Source organism: Haliotis rubra, unplaced genomic scaffold, assembly GCF_003918875.1.
Source record: "Haliotis rubra isolate DU_JTF1 unplaced genomic scaffold, ASM391887v1 Scf1184, whole genome shotgun sequence".
NCBI classification, from domain to species: Eukaryota; Metazoa; Mollusca; class Gastropoda; order Lepetellida; family Haliotidae; genus Haliotis; species Haliotis rubra.
Genome location: NW_025765097.1, coordinates 243476 through 260151, shown reverse-complemented (window position 1 = coordinate 260151; position 16676 = coordinate 243476). Strand labels below are relative to the sequence as shown.

At 44.6% G+C, this 16676-nt stretch overlaps 2 protein-coding genes across 2 annotated transcripts; both read right to left on the bottom strand.

Moving 5' to 3' along the window:
• Positions 1-4523: 4523 nt before the first annotated feature.
• On the bottom strand, positions 4524-10785 carry LOC124259902 (GTPase IMAP family member 6-like). The gene is made up of 4 exons (XM_046694132.1): positions 10711-10785; positions 10220-10493; positions 5453-5584; positions 4524-5155 (listed from the first exon to the last, which is right to left on the bottom strand). The coding sequence occupies exons 1-4, from the start codon at positions 10783-10785 to the stop codon at positions 4524-4526; spliced, it is 1113 nt and encodes a 370-aa protein (XP_046550088.1).
• Positions 10786-14136: 3351 nt separating this feature from the next.
• Positions 14137-15660, bottom strand: LOC124259892 (GTPase IMAP family member 4-like). Its single transcript, XM_046694121.1, has 4 exons — positions 14950-15660; positions 14689-14772; positions 14475-14585; positions 14137-14234 (listed from the first exon to the last, which is right to left on the bottom strand). Exons 1-4 carry the CDS (start codon positions 15539-15541, stop codon positions 14137-14139), a joined length of 885 nt encoding a protein of 294 aa, XP_046550077.1. The 5' UTR covers positions 15542-15660.
• Positions 15661-16676: the final 1016 nt, after the last annotated feature.

The following is a 16676-nucleotide window of genomic DNA, read 5'->3' as shown; positions in this document are numbered from 1 at the left end:
GCGAAGATGGGTCACCCTTATCCATCTGTCCTGTCTTGGCGTTGTTACACGTGGACGTCCAGAATGTGGCCGATCAATGACGTCATTTGTGTTCTGGTAGTGTCTCACCAGTGCAGAAATGGTGTTCCGGTGGCAGTGGAAATGTGCAGCCACTTGTCGTTGAGACATTCCCCCACGGACCATCCCAATGGCCTCATGACGTTGTGCAGACGTGAGTCTTGGCATGCTATGCGTTTCAATAGCCGTTTAAGTTTTTGAACGATCGCAAGGGCAGGGGTTGAGTTTTCCAAAGTGACCGTATTGTGTGGCATTCATTTGCTCTGTTTCTCTTTCCCGGAATGCACGTGCAACAACGTATTCACTGACGTCACGGAACGTGGCACGTACATGCATGTTGGATACATGTCACTAATCTCTGAGTTTAAATCCTTATGTGTCTACACAGGTTTGATAAATTTAGATTTTAAATTTGTGTATGCACAGTTTCTTTATGTGCCTAGTATATATATAGCACATGTAAAGAAAAGTTTTTCAGAAATAATAGAACTAAGAGTGTCGGCCGTGTAGGGCCATTCTTACTTGTGAAGTAGGTAAGTATAAAAAATAAGAAATCACTCTGAATTTTCTATTCTTTTAACTAACTCTGCTGCACAACAAGTGCATGTTAATACCACAACACTGGGTAGGGCACTGATGATATAATGCACAGTGCAAACTCACACGACCTCTGAATAAAATGACCCATGTCAAATTACAGATACACAGGGGTACCCTCGATCTACTTGCTACAGGACAACGCCAGAGCAGGCAACCCTAGACGCCCACTGGCGCCTGGGCTTTGTGAGCTGTTAGCGCAACGCGAGTCACAGACTGCGTGAACCATCAGAGTGCGTAAACAAAATACCTTGTCACAGACTTTGTTTACTTAACATACAAAGCGCATGACAAACTTCTGATACTGGAAAGCGTCAAGTCTGGCAAGATTTCGTGATCCGACCAGTGTGTTGAGCAAAGGCTAGGGGACCCAGGGAGGACAGTCCAGAGACGTAAAGCACGAACTGGCCACAGGAAAAGATCCTCCACATCTTGAAGACTCCTCAGAGGCACAAGGGAAGAAATAAAGAATTAGCTAGGGGGATGTGACGGGAGTTGGTTCTTGGCTTTGAAATCCATGAGAAGACCCAAATGAACACCGCCATGTTCTGCGTGGCATCAATGGCTTGAATCTCAGATGATCGAGCCGCTGCTGCTAAGGCCACCAGGAACACCGTCTCCATTGTAAGATGAAGAAGAGTAGCATCTTCAAGTGGTTCGAATGGTTCACCTGCCAAATAGGTGAGAACCACTGATAACTGCCAAGATGGAGTCCGAAACGTGTTCACCTGGTCTTGTTGAGGATAGCTTTAAGCTCAGGAGCACACGTCAGAGAGGCGCCAGCGTTAGACAGCATAGAACCCACACCAGTGGTGATCATGGTGGCTTTGAAGTTTCGTTTGTTCTGGAGGAAAAGGCGAAAGTCTGCAACCTGAGCAAAAGCTGAAGAGCCTACGATCTGCCGAGACTTAGAGTTCTGGCTCCGGGTGAAGTCTCCTCTTGTGTGGGCTCCACAGAAGATCCACCCGATCCAGCAGAGGTACAGGTGGACCGCTTCTCAGTTATGTTAGTGCCACAAACCATTGGTGTGCAGGCCAGAGTGGCACTACCAGAAGGAGATTGGTGGACTGGATCTTTTGCACTACTTGAGCATGAGGCATGGGTGAGGAAAGGCGTACGCATCCAACCCATCCCAGCTGACTACAAGAGCGTCGAGATCCCATGCGTGAGGTTCCAGTACTGGAGGGATGAACATCTCCAGCTGGTTGTTGTGCCTTGTGTCGAACAGATCAATGATGGGTCGACCCCAGAGATCTGCTATCTGTCAAAAGACGGTTTGATGCAGCATCCACATCTGTGGATGGATGAAGATCTGGACGAGAGAGGGCGTCTGGTTACACCTGGAATGTGACGCGCTTTCAGTTGAATTCTGAACTTGTCCATGATGTTGAATAGACAGACGGTCAGGGTCAGTAAAGATGCTGTCTCGTTGAGCCTTGTTTGTTGATGAATGCCACGACTGTCGCTTTGTATGTTGCTTGTCTGCCAACTGAAGTTTCCAGCGATCTTAGGCTGGGATCACTGCCATAAACTCCAGGTTGTTAATGTGAAGACCTTGTTGTTCTTTCGACCACAACCCGGCTGATGTCGCCGCGTCCAAATGAGCGCCCCGCCCTTGGAAGGACACGTCCACGAAATGATGGTGATAAGCCTCAAATAGCAGCAGGGAGACTCTGCTTTGGACATTGCAATGGATGGCTGGAGCCACCATTCTTGGAACTGGTGGCAACTGTGGGGACGAGGGATCTGGTTGTCCGAGCATCAGGCATCCTCAGGCCGCCAGATCCTGAGCAGAGGTGAGAAGGCCTAATAGGCGTTGCCACTCTCTGAACCTGAGGGGATCAGGGGTTGCTAGGCGCGAAGCCTCTCTTTGGGAACTACCAGACGACCGAGGTCCGTCCGGAAGTGACCCCCAATGAAGACGAGTGACTGAGATGGAGTGAGGCCCACTGGTCCAGGTTGAAAAAGACTGATGACGCAGTCTCTTTGTCTGACAAGCAGCCATAGACACAATTGTGCCACGAATCCGTCATCGAGGTCCATTTTCAAAGGGACGCCAACCTTGTGCAGATAGTGTACAGATTCCAAATGGCAGATTTCAAATCAACAGAATGTAGAAGATTGGACTGTAAAACCAGGGAGTGATGTCGCTGGGACTTTGCACTTGTCCACAAACAACTGAAGTTGTGACACAGCCTGGAGCTGCTTGTCTGGCACTAGGGGTGCCTCTAATGGCCAAGTGGTCAATAGTGGAGATGCCTTGAGCGGAAGCTGGTACCCGAATCTAAAACGGAGAAGACGAAGGGCGTGGACAGGATCTTGGGTGCGGTGTCAGGCACCTTCCTCTTTGGCTTGGCAAATGTAATCCTGGAGGGGCGAAAAGTAGGCCTCTTAAGAGTTGCTGACACCACAATCTTCTGAGAAAGATTCTCATATCTCTTGGTCGTGAGGTCGACCCGCTGCTCCTGCTCTTACTTGACGTCCGCTATACTGACCTGGCAAAAAGCTGATCTGAAGCTGGGGATGCACAGTGAAATTCTGTCTTCAGGTGATCATTAAGCTTTGCAGTAAGTAAGTGAGGGTGGGCAATGGGAATTCTCCTCCTGACCCGAGCTGTCATTGAAGGAGCCAAGCCAGAATGAGGAAAAGTCGCTGCCGCAACATTCTTCTCCACAGTCACCACAAAGTCCACTGGGGTGTGGGTGTGGGTGTGGGTGTGGGTGGGGCTGTGGTGTGTGTCAGCATTATAGGCTCTCTGCAAAGTCTCCTCCGAAGTTCTAAGTGTGACTGGCTCCACTTGGAGAAAATATGCAGTCACCTGGGTATCCTCTGAATATGGAACACAGGGAGGAGAATCCAGATCCTCATCACCAGAAGCACGATCCGGAGAGGCGCCAAGCCATGCAAAGACGACCAACGAGAAGAGGCATACACTCATCCTCATCCTCTAAAGGGCTCCAAGGGGATTATGGGATTAAAAAAAGAACCAACAGTTGAGGTTTAGATGGCGCTGACAAGGAAGACACTGCACTGCGGTGTCCAGCTGCCACTGAAAACCTGAAAACCGTCTATCCAACTTCGCCTCTGGTGACAGGTGACGACTGGCGCTCGATGAACGGCGCCTGGCGCTAGGTGAACTCCTTTGGTCAGGTGGTGACTTTGAACGGTAGTATGTAGAACTGGACGATGGCGAGTGGTGCTGAAAGCATGAGTGGCGTCTGGCGCTACAATGTCTGGCACCAGACCTGCGCCAAACAGTTTTATAAGGTTTAGATATGATACAAGCAGATGCCAGTAAGGTAATGGGTATTATGTGCACACTTTAGTGAATGAAGCATCTTCATTAAACGTCATTCTCTGTACGTCTACTTAAATAAACTGAGGAAACGCTTCCCCATAGTCTTCATGCCATCGGTGAATCTACGAAGTGTTGATTCATCGTCTTTCTGTATGTTTTCCCTTTCAGCTTTTCTTACTTGTTGTGCCCTGAAATCACATTCTGCTTGAAACCGGTCGTCTGTGACTTCATCTTCTACTCTCTTCCTTTCATCAAGTACGCTCTTGACCTCCTAGTTGGTGTTGAATTTGCATTCTCTCCCCACCTTCAGCCGTTTGCATCTGCTGTACAAGCTTGCCCTTCTTTGCCTTCATCTCCATTTCCTTCCGTACAAGCTCCTCCATGGCACTCTCATTCAACTACCGAACCCTTTCTGACATGCTTATCCCGCTCTTCCTTCAGTTTCAGTTTAAGATCTTCCATTTGTTTCACATTGGCTTCGTGGAGCATCTCATAATGCTCGCTCTCCTTCTTGATCTCTTCACGCAGTTCTTCCGCAATTTCCCTTCTCATCTCTTGTTCTTTCTCAGCTCTATCTCTCAGGATCCTCTCTTGTATAATTTCCTCTGCCTCTTGAAACATCTTCGATGTGAAATGCTTCCTTCCATTCTTTGATGCGTTCTAAAAGGCATTTTACATCAGCTTCTTTTTCAGATGCGTCGCCTCTGTTGTTTAAGGTGACATATCCGCTACCAGTATTACTTAGAATTTGCTTTAATTTGTCTGGAGCGCCTTGAATGTGTTCCTCAACTGTTTTAGGTTTAATTTGATCTCTTCCAGTAAAGACAATGACCATGTACTTGAGCACATGTTCCCCAAACATGTCGTCAATTTCGTCAAAAACCTTTCCTTCTTCTTTGGTGAACCTGTTGGTTAAGGATGAAACCAACAAGAAGACATGTGGTCCTGGAGCCGAAAGTGCAATACATTTCTTAACTTCCGTATCAATAACCTCCTTCTTTGTATTGGTGTCAAATAACCCGGGAGTATCAACAATCTGGATGGTCTTGCCAAACACCTCGAGATGAATAAACTGGCATTTTTCGGTAACCGAGGACATAGATAATTTTGAGTCAAAAACCTTCTCATTTAGTATTGTGTTTGCTGTTGCACTCTTTCCCGCTCCAGTTTTACCTAGCAGTACGAGTCTCAATTCGCCCAATTCTGTATTATATTATATATACACGTTTATACCAGATATAATTGATTGCTTATGGCTAATAAACATGATATATCCTTTAGTTCGGGTCATGACAGAACTTCACTATCCAGAAATTTCAGACATGAATTTGCATGTACCTGTTCCATACAACGTTGGTCAAATCTTTTGAAAACAAAAATGAATGACCAAAGTATGCGTATATATAAACATAAAGCCAATGTACTATGAATCTATGTAACACACATGAGACACAGCTAAGCACATGAATCCTCTTTGAGGTCCTAGACCAGTAGACTTACCTATTCCTTGTCGTGAGGGTTTTGGAACAGGGTTGACATGGGCGATCTTCTGTCTTGGTTTACTGTAGACAGGGGGTTTAGAAGCCGGATCATTCGGGGTAGAACATGAAACTTTTGACATCCCTTGTGCACCTTCAAAAACGAAAAGAAACAAATTTTACATGTTCATAAAATCAATGACAAACACGATAATAATCTGGTTCCAATATTCAATGTATTGCCACCCAGTGCCAAAATATGGTTTAATTAACAACAAATAATAACGTGTTTCTCTGTTACGACAAACGGGGTAACAAAGCATAACTCTTTGATTTAAAGATGTACGTTGCTATAACCAAGGAAGTAAATTATTCGGGTTAACCTTCAGATCTAAATGTGGAAACTGTCTTATCTATAACAAACATGATTTGCTTTTTATATACGTTGCCCTAATATTGCAACAAAAATAGACAATTAAAACCATAATCAGCTAAGAGTGAATTCATACCTTCTGCAACAGACCCCGTCCCCATGAATCTGGATATTCCGCATCTTTGGCAAGTGTCATGGGAGGCATCGTTGTCATGGAAACAGGTTGAACATACCCACACTGAAATATATGGATGATTTTCATGAAGAGAACGCACGATGTGAATATCTTAGGTGACTGTTGTTACAATATCGATAAGGGTGTAATGTTCAAAATGATACCAAAGTATTTATGACGAGCATACACTATGCATTAGCTCAAACTTGAAGAAAATTACAAAAGCATGAACTCAAAATTGTAAAAACATCCTTTTCTTAATGGGATAATAATTAACATATGATTTGTGTGGCACTTTAAACGTTGCCGTACCAATGACGTATTTAATTTTTCTGTCCTTATTTTAGTCTTAATTACTAGTCTGATCAATCATTTTTTACAATGTAGACATTGTGTCTGCACACTATCAAAGGTCGGATTGAAATGATTCAGAAAACAAAATACAACAGTAATCTCTTTCTGTTTTGGAATGGTCTATTAGAAACACATAAAGGGAAATCGACAGAGTTCTCTCCCCTTAAAGCTGTAACGTTCCGCGCTTGTTTTCGAAACCAAACACCACAGTTGACGCAAAACATTTTTTATGGATAACAACCAAATATTTCATTGTATCGTAGTGTTAGGGTTCTATCATCAGAATAACCATGTTGATTTCATGAATGTTATGCTGACATAAGACTTGAGTAATCTACAAACATAACACTATAGTCACCACCCTGACCATATTTGCGGACGTCATACCATACCTCGATACCATCACTCAAAGAGACCAATGACACTGATATTATGAAAAATCTGTCAGTTCTTATAATAATCATTACTTCTGGGTACAGTATAAAAATTATTTTCCACGCTTAATTGACAACATTTTCTCAGCAACGTACAGATTCAAGTGCATTTTTAGGCTGATTGCAATCCGGGATTCGACCCCACAATCTCAGAGTGAGGTATCAAATCTCCAGCTCACAAAGTCAGCAGTCTAACCCACAAAAGCACAGCGGATCCCAAAACAATGGAAGTCTTGACGACTGGAAGTCCTCATTACGTCCTTTGTGTGCCTGTCCTCACATACAAATACACAGGTAAAAACTGTTTTCGTAATGTCTATTGCTATAATTACTTCACATGTGTTTCCTAGTTTGCTGCTACTGTTCAAATGGTACAAGAAACAACTCTATTTATGAAGATGGGGATACTCGTAATTAACTTAAACTTTCCAAAACTTGAATGGATATTTGTGTCCAGGAACAGTTGCATGATGATAATGAACGAATTGGCAACCCATTTCGGATGTATGACAGAAAATGATAAGATTCCCAACAATCTTGAAGGACGATAGGCATAAGGTGTGAATTTAAACGTTTTTTAATTAGTAGTGCGTAAAGCTACCACGGTTATAAACATTCATTACATCAACAAGGCACACTGTGTGTCATCTCACTATTGATTCTGCTGTAGGCAAGCACACTGAATGCAAGTATTGCCGTCTCCAAAAACAAGACGTCTAGCAAACGGAATAAGAGATTGTCTGCATACTGTTCATAGGACTGTCCGCTGGCCCTGATACCTGCCCAACCATTCCACCGCCTCTGGCATGCCTATGGAAGTGCAAAGTAAGCATTATGATGATTCGAATAGAACGTGGAGATGACCTACATGATATCTAATCGTTTGACCAGTTGTTGACTCCAGTTGCCTGACGAAACTGCCGTTTGAGCTTGTTTCCTTCAGCATTGGTATAGATCAATCAGTCATGTACTCTTGGGGTTGACAACAGACGCTCTGGGTGATGTCGAACCATCACCATTTTGTCAATAATGAAGCACACGACTTTATGGACAACTTCTTGTTTATTGCAAAGTGTGACGTGTCTGTGTAGATTCTCCCATCGTCTTCAAGCTAAAGGTGACTACAACTAAGTGTTGAGAAGTATACATATATAGTATATTGTGACAAACATCAGATATTAACATTAACAACAGGAAGTTATTGAATAACATTTCAGCCGTGTTATTTGTTGTTCTTACTCCCCATCTGGAGTCGTCCAATTATGAACCACTTGTTATTCAATATTACATGCTGTTGTAACAAATATTCGTATAATACTTATGCGACAGTACTATAATGCTCCAATGATAGGCATATTAAGCAGTAATCTCATTTCGATAATAGCTGCACTAATTAATCAATATGTTTTTCTTTATCAGCAGATCAAGAAAAATAGAAAATGCAGAGTAATTTCTTAATTTATATATACTAGGCGTGATTAACGAAGGGTCAAATGATATATACTAGCCACATAAAGAAACTGTGCATTGTCAAAATATTATCCCAGTTGATAAGTACGATAACAATGTCAAAGGTACATATAAACTTTAATGGAGGGATCATGAGACTATAACAAGTCGGTAGAATTTCAATTGAAAAGTCAATCACAATGACGTCACGAAGCCAAAAGCGGGACAGGGGTCAAACGACCATGTCACAAGCTCAATAACGGGTATGTCCACTATCGGCATTGAGAACAGCAGTGCATCGACGACGCATAGAGCCTATCAAACGTGTAAGGAAGGCTTGTGGGATGTCACGCAAGTTCTGTTGCAATGTCTGGCGGATGAGGAAGACGGCGTAGACGTCGATCCATCTCGTCCCAAACATGCTTTATCGGGGAGAGATCCGGTGAATTTGCAGGCCAATGCAGTAAGTCAACGTTGTGTTGTTGCAAGAAATCCATAGCAACCCTTGCCGTATGAGGGCGGGCATTGTCCTGTTGGAATGTTAACCCAGGGCCATGACAGAAAAGGAATTGCCACAGGTCGAAGAATCTAATCCCTGTAGCCCACACCAGTTAAGTTGCCCTGAACAATCACCAAAGGAGTTCTTTGGCGTGCTGTTATTCCACCCCAAATCATCACAGAACCACCACCAAAGCAATTCCTCTCCAAGACACAGGCCTGTGCATAACGTTCTCCCACGCGTCTATTCGCACGTTGATGTCCATCACTATGGGAAATGTAAAACCTGGACTCATCTGTAAAAACAACATTTCTCCACCAAAACAAGGGTCTGCGGACATGATTTCTGCACCACATTCGACGAGCTTGTCGATGACGTTGTGTCAGGATAGGCCGTATGGCGGGACGTCGAGGTCTGATCCCGTGATGACGTAAACGTTGTCGAACTGTGTTGGGGTGGATACGGCGAAGTCCTGGGATGGTTCGGGCAGTCATCACTGTAGTCTGAAACTTGTGGCGAAGATGGGTCACCCTTATCCATCTGTCCTGTCTTGGCGTTGTTACACGTGGACGTCCATGTGGCCGATCAATGACGTCATTTGTGTTCTGGTAGTGTCTCATCAGTGCAGAAATGGTGTTCCGGTGGCAGTGGAAATGTGCAGCCACTTGTCGTTGAGACATTCCCCCACGGACCATCTCAATAGCCTCATGACGTTGTGCAGACGTGAGCCTTGGCATGCTATGCGTTTCAATAGCCATTTCATTTTTTGAACGTCGCAAGGGCAGGGGTTGAGTTTTCCAAAGTGACCGTATTGTGTGGCATTCATTTGCTCTGTTTCTCTTTCCCGGAATGCACGTGCAACAACGTATTCACTGACGTCACGGAACGTGGCACGTACATGCATGTTGGATACATGTCACTAATCTCTGAGTTTAAATCCTTATGTGTCTACACAGGTTTGATAAATTTAGATTTTAAATTTGTGTATGCAGTTTCTTTATGTGCCTCGTATATATATAGCACATGTAAAGAAAAGTTTTTCAGAAATAATAGAACTGTGAGTGTCGGCCGTGTAGGACCATTCTTACTTGTGAAGTAGGTAAGTATAAAAAATAAGAAATCACTCTGAATTTTCTATTCTTTTAACTTACTCTGCTTCACAACAAGTGCATGTTAATACCACAACACTGGGTAGGGCACTGATGATATAATGCACAGTGCAAACTCACACGACCTCTGAATAAAATGACCCATGTCAAATTACAGATACACAGGGGTACCCTCGAGCTACTTGCTACAGGACAACGCCAGAGCAGGCAACCCTAGACGCCCACTGGTGCCTGGGCTATGTGAGCTGTTAGCGCAACGCGAGTCACAGACTGTGTGAACCATCAGAGTGCGTAAACAAAATACCTTGTCACAGACTTTGTTTACTTAACATACAAAGTGCATGACAAACTCTGATACTTGAAAGCGTCAAGTCTGGCAAGACTTCGTGATCCGACCAGTGTGTTGAGCAAAGGCTAGGGGACCCAGGGAGTACAGCCCATCCAGATCCTCAGGCGCAAAATGCCAAAGGTAGTGGTTGGCGAAGGTGGTGTCTCCAGCCCAGAAACAGCCTCGCATGATGTCCAACACAGAGATGTAAGCATGCATGGCCATGGTCGCCGCAACTGCTCGAACAAAATTGGGACTAAACCGAGATGGCGGTGGAAGTCCATCTTTCTCATGAGGATCGGAACCAATGCCAATGTTATTCTTCCCGATTTCCTTATCCGACTAGGAAGGAATAGTCTCCTATGAGACCCCTGCAGGGTCTGTGTGCGATCTACATAGAGACGTAAAGCACGAACTGGCCACAGGAAAAGATCCTCCACATCTTGAAGACTCCTCAGAGGCACAAGGGAAGAAATAAAGAATTAGCTAGGGGGATGTGACGGGAGTTGGTTCTTGGCTTTGAAATCCATGAGAAGACCCAAATGAACACCGCCATGACCTGCGTGGCATCAATGGCTTGAATCTCAGATGATCGAGCCGCCGCTGCTAAGGCCACCAGGAACACCGTCTCCATTGTAAGATGAAGAAGAGTAGCGTCTTCAAGTGGGTTCGAATGGTTCACCTGCCAAATAGGTGAGAACCACTGATAACTGCCAAGATGGAGTCCGAAACGTGTTCACCTGGTCTTGTTGAGGATAGCTTTAAGCTCAGGGGCACTCGTCAGAGAGGCGCCAGCTTTAGACAGCATAGAACCCACACCAGTGGTGATCATGGTGGCTTTGAAGTTTCGTTTGTTCTGGAGGAAAAGAAGAAGTCTGCAACCTGAGCAACCAAAGCCGAAGAGGCTACAATCTGCCGAGACTTAGAGTTCTGGCTCCGGGTGAAGTCTCCTCTTGTGTGGGCTCCACAGAAGATCCACCCGATCCAGCAGAGGTACAGGTGGACCGCTTCTCAGTTATGTTAGTGCCACAAACCATTGGCGTGCAGGCCAGAGTGGCATTACCAGAAGGAGATTGGTGGACTGGATCTTTTGCACTACTTGAGCATGAGGCATGGGTGAGGAAAGGCGTACGCATCCAACCCATCCCAGCTGACTACAAGAGCGTCGAGATCCCATGCGTGAGGTTCCAGTACTGGAGGGATGAACATCTCCAGCTGGTTGTTGTGCCTTGTGTCGAACAGATCAATGATGGGTCGACCCCAGAGATCTGCTATCTGTCAAAAGACGGTTTGATGCAGCATCCACTCTGTGGGTGGATGAAGATCTGGACGAGAGAGGGCGTCTGGTTACACCTGGAATGTGACGCGCTTTCAGTTGAATTCTGAACTATTCTGTGATGTCGAATAGACAGACGGTCAGGGTCAGTAAAGATGCTGTCTCATTGAGCCTTGTTTGTTGATGAATGCCGCAACCGTCGCTTTGTCAGTTGCTTGTCTGCCAACTAAAGTTTCCAGCGATCTTAGGCTGGGATCACTGCCATAAACTCCAGGTTGTTGATGTGAAGACCTTGTTGTTCTTCCGACCACAACCCGGCTGATGTCGATGCGTTCAAATGAGCACCCCGCCCTTAGAAGGACACGTCCATGAAAAGATGGTGAGTAGCCTCAAATAGCAGCAGGGAGACTCTGCTTTGGACATTGCAATGGATGGCTGGAGCCACCATTCTTGGAATTGGTGGCAACTGTGGGGGTGAGGGATCTGGTTGTCCGAGTATCAGGCATCCTCAGGTCGTCAGACCCTGAGCGGAGGTGAGAAGGCCTAATAGGCGCGAAGCCTCTCTCTGGGAACTACCAGACGACCGAGGTCCGTCCGGAAGTGACCCCCAATGAAGACGAGTGACTGAGACGGAGTGAGGCCCACTTGTCCAGGTTGAAAAAGACTGATGACGCAGTCTCTCTGTCTGACAAGCAGCCATAGATACCATTATGCCACGAATCCGTCATCGAGGTCCATCTTCAAAGGGACGCCAACCTTGTGCAGATAGCGTACAGATTCCAAATGGCAGAATGTAGAAGATTGGACTGTAAAACCCGGGAGTGATGTCGCTGGGACTTTGGACTTGTCCACAAACAACTGAAGTTGAGACACAGCCTGGAGCTGCTTGTCTGGCACTAGGGGTGCCTCTATTGGCCAAGTGGTCAATAGTGGAGATGCCTTGAGCGGAAGCTGGTACCCGAATCTAAAACGGAGAAGACGAAGGGCGTGGACAGGATCTTGGGTGCGGTGTCAGGCACCTTCCTCTTTGGCTTGGCAAATGTAATCCTGGAGGGGCGAAAAGTAGGCCTCTTAAGAGTTGCTGACACCACAATCTTCTGAGAAAAATTCTCATATCTCTTGGTCGTGAGGTCGACCCGCTGCTCCTGCTCTTACTTGACGTCCGCTATACTGACCTGGCTGATCTGAAGCTGGGGATGCACAGTGAAGTTCTGTCTTCAGGTGATCATTAAGCTTTGCAGTAAGTAAGTGAGGGTGGGCAATGGGAATTCTCCTCCTGACCCGAGCTGTCATTGAAGGAGCCAAGCCAGAATGAGGAAATCGCAGCCGCAACCTTCTTCTCCACAGTCACCACAAAGTACACTGGGGTGGGGGTGTGGGTGGGGGTGTGGCGTGTGTCAGCATTATAGGCTCTCCACAAGGTCTCCTCCGAAGTTCTAAGTGTGACTGGCTCCACTTGGAGAAAATATGCAGTCACCTGGGTATCCTCTGAATATGGAACACAGGGAGGAGAATCCAGATCCTCATCACCAGAAGCACGATCCGGAGAGGCGCCAAGCCATGCAAAGACGACCAGCGGGAAGAGGCATACACTCATCCTCATCCTCTAAAGGGCTCCAAGGGGATGATGGGATTAAAAAAAGAACAAGCAGTTGAGGTTTAGATGGCGCTGACAAGGAAGACACTGCACTGCGGTGTCCAGCTGCCACTGAAAACCTGAAAACCGTCTATCCAACTTCGCCTCTGGTGACAGGTGACGACTGACACTCGACGAACGGCGCCTGGTGCTAGGTGAACTCCTTTGGTCAGGTGGTGACCTTGAACGGTAGTATGTAGAACTGGACGATGGCGAGTGGTGCTGAAAGCATGAGTGGCGTCTGGCGCTACAATGTCTGGCACCAGATCTGCGCCAACCGTCTGATCTGAAAGGAGAACGACCTCGAGTCCTTGATCGAGAGTGGTCCCGACCAGACGACCTGCTCCCCACAAAGTGATCTGAACGACAGCGCTGCTCAGCTACCTGGCGCTGATCAGTAGACTGGCGCCCATCAGAAGACTGGTGCTGAGCTGAAGACTGGCGCCGATCCGAAGCTTAGCATTGATCCCAAGGCATGCGTCTAGATTGCTGTTGCTGGCGCTACTTGACCACTCTGAGGTAAGCTGCAAACTCAGGGCACTTATCCTTTTTGGTGCACATGCCGTCTAAGAAGTCAGAACACCAACTATGTGGATCCTTCCAGTTTTGGGGAGATGACAGCTGTTACACTTGGTGGTAGACACCGACAGTGTCTCCGGCTCTGAAGGTTCAAGCAATAGGTCCGCCATCTGTGACTAATCAACATGTAAACAAACTGATCAAACACGCAGCGTGACGGAAACCACGAATCTAACACCAAAATATAGTTGTGTAACAATCAAAATTGAAACACAACCTCAATGCAACACAAAATAGGCCTCATGAAAGAGTCATTACTGAAATAATATCAGAGAAAATCGTGAACACAGCCTCTAAGCAAAACACTTTGAAGAAGGACTGCGCAGTGCACACAAATGACAGATACTACTAGTGTGAAAACACTTTATTCAGTGGAACATAAAGTAGGCTTCTAGTGAACTAGAAGGAAAATGCATTTGTTGTAAAGCAGAGTAAGAATATGTTACATGTTTCTTCATGTCGTGACAAAAGGTACCACTGTTTGGATCAAAGCCTTATTTTGAGTGAAAAAATGACTCCCAAAAGCGAATCAATCTTCCAATCACCCCACTTCGTTTTGGTTTCACTCTGGTAGTATGTCCTTCGTTTTGAGCTATAAGTAAAGAAAAAACATGTTTTAATGATAAATGAGCCTACTAAACAGCAAAATGTACTTTGCAATTTCTTATTCACAGAAAGACACAAACACAGACGCACATGTATTTTACAACCACAGAAAAAATGATTGTGTTTACTGATTGTACTGTTAGAACTGAATTAGAAAATGAAGGATCACACAGAACATATTATGTTATGGTAAATTAATGACTGTAAGATTGCATTTAACACATACCACCATCTTGGACGAGCGTATCTGTAGAGATGTGTTGTTGTACTTTTGGAGGTGTAGGCTTTGGTTTTAACTTTGGCTTGGGTCCTCTTTCATGTTTGAGAGAAGCAGCTCCTGAAAATAGGGCGCATGCTACTGAGTGCAGAGAGGAATGAAGAACTCTTAAACATTGACTGAGTCAGGGGTGATGAAAAAGAAATATTCAAAAATATTTTACCTTCTCTTGAATTTGTTTTGCAGACTATGTCCCCCGATACATCCTTCTGTCTTGTGTATATTTTACTTTTTGGTTTGCTTGGCTCTGTGACACAGAAAACCAGGCAGATGTATAAAAAAAGACTTCCACTAGAAAATAATGATCACTGAAATATGTTGTTCATATATATGTAAATCATTACTCTTACCATTTAAATAGGTACACAATATCTTTATGAAAATAGCCATACCAAAACAGTATATTGTACAAAAGTGTACATACCATATCCTGTTGTAATATCTCTCCGTTGAGTGTTTAACGCTAAAATAGGGGCAGTGATGCTTTGTTCAGCCTGCCTCTGTCTTCTTATTTCATCCTCCATTTCCTGTCTCATGGTACTTTTCAACTCTTCTTTCATTTCCTTGTAGCTCTGTTCTTGTTCTTTGCGAGCCTCTTCTTCTTTCTTCTGTTGGCGCCTAGTGGCGTCCTCAAGCATGGCCACAGTATAAACCATGTTGCAGTTCTGCGTCCGGAGATCTTGTACCATGGATAGCAGCTTATGTCCACACTCTGATCTGGATTCCCACGTTCCTGTGTTGTCAAAACCAATGTATCTTCCTCCACATGCATTAAGGATTCTCTTCAACTCCGGTGTACTCTCTTGTACGTATTCCTCCAGAGTAACACCATCATAATTTAGATCATCCAATCTCGTAAAGATAAGAACAGTAAAATGGAACACATCTTCTCCAAACATTTCTCTAAGAATATCTATCATTGTCTTCTCCTCTGGTGTGAATCGACCTATTCGAATTACAAGTCCAAAGGCATCAGGGCCTGGTGTGAAGGTGTACACCGATTCTGCAAGTCTCATTTTATTTGCGTAAATATCCTGTTCTTCGGCAAATAGCCCAGGTGTTTCAATAATGGTTAAGTGAGAGTTCTGCTTTGTCACTGTGTGGACACTATTCCACCCAAACGATGATGCTCGATGTGTAATGGATTCTCCAAGAAGTGATTCTATCACGGCAGTTTTGCCACTACCATTACGGCCAAGGAGAACCATTTTCAATTGGTTGCTCATCGTCCTGCAAAAATGTAATAATAACGTCGGTTTTGTTTTATGCTTGATATGTGAGGCTCGAGGTATTTCCTGCGTAATGTTGATTTCGCAAATTATTTCTTTGTTACTGAATATGTATTGAGTGATCATATTATTAAAATTGTAATAAAGAGCAACGAGTCCAGGACAACTTACCACATGAAATCACGATGTCCCCACGTCAGTGTGAGATCTCATTGACGCACAGAAGCACGGCATAAAGGAAGGTACAGGTAAATGTGCTATACAATCTTCCGATTTGCTAGTCCATTGTATATGAGTATATATTGAGACAATTCCTACAACCAGTGGGCTGTTATTAAGTACTTACCGAATGGGATCCAACTATCCACTGCCATTTCTAGAAATTACATGGTAATACACATTTCCAGTGTGATAGCATAACCTAACTACTGCAAAATGACATCACGTTATGACACAGTGCCTCCCGCAAACATAAGCAGGACCGTAAGACATTTCCATTCATTTCTGCAAGCTCTGGTGAGTTAAGTGGTTAACCTCTTCCTGTGTATGTCTGACAGTCCTTTCAATAACTTTAGTTGAAAGGTGTCAGTTCTATTTTGGGAACAGTGTGCAGTGCAAAGAGAAAGTTTCATACCTCAAACTGCATTGATAACAACGACATAAGCGCACCAGGTTAGGTGACGGTTTGGAAATAACGCACACGTCATATGTAATGTACATAACGAATTTTACAAAAGTCCGTTTGAGTCCGCTTACCTTTCGTATCTTGAACCCTTTTTACTTGCATGTTGTGAGTATGATATGTACTAGATCTGTACCACTGCAGCAAACATGTTTTGGGTTTTAATGAACATTATACAATTGGGAGTGAACGACCTTGAGTGTATATTTAATTTTGATTATCAATTGTAAGTGTTTCAAA

What these genes read in the sequence shown, in the direction of transcription:
- LOC124259902 (XM_046694132.1), bottom strand. Translation starts at nt 10,785, where the DNA reads ATGGAGACGGTGTTCCTGGTGGCCTTAGCAGCGGCGGCTCGATCATCT. An exon ending in AAGCCATTGATGCCACGCAG is followed by an intron (nt 10,494 to 10,710) that starts GTCATGGCGGTG and finishes ATTCCTTCCTAG; the next exon opens with TCGGATAAGGAAATCGGGAA. An exon ending in ACCCTCACGACAAGGAATAG is followed by an intron (nt 5,156 to 5,452) that starts GTAAGTCTACTG and finishes AATATAATACAG; the next exon opens with AATTGGGCGAATTGAGACTC.
- LOC124259892 (XM_046694121.1), bottom strand. Translation starts at nt 15,541, where the DNA reads ATGAGACTTGCAGAATCGGTGTACACCTTCACACCAGGCCCTGATGCC. An exon ending in AGATATTACAACAGGATATG is followed by an intron (nt 14,773 to 14,949) that starts GTATGTACACTT and finishes TCTGTGTCACAG; the next exon opens with AGCCAAGCAAACCAAAAAGT. An exon ending in CAAAACAAATTCAAGAGAAG is followed by an intron (nt 14,586 to 14,688) that starts GTAAAATATTTT and finishes CCCTATTTTCAG; the next exon opens with GAGCTGCTTCTCTCAAACAT.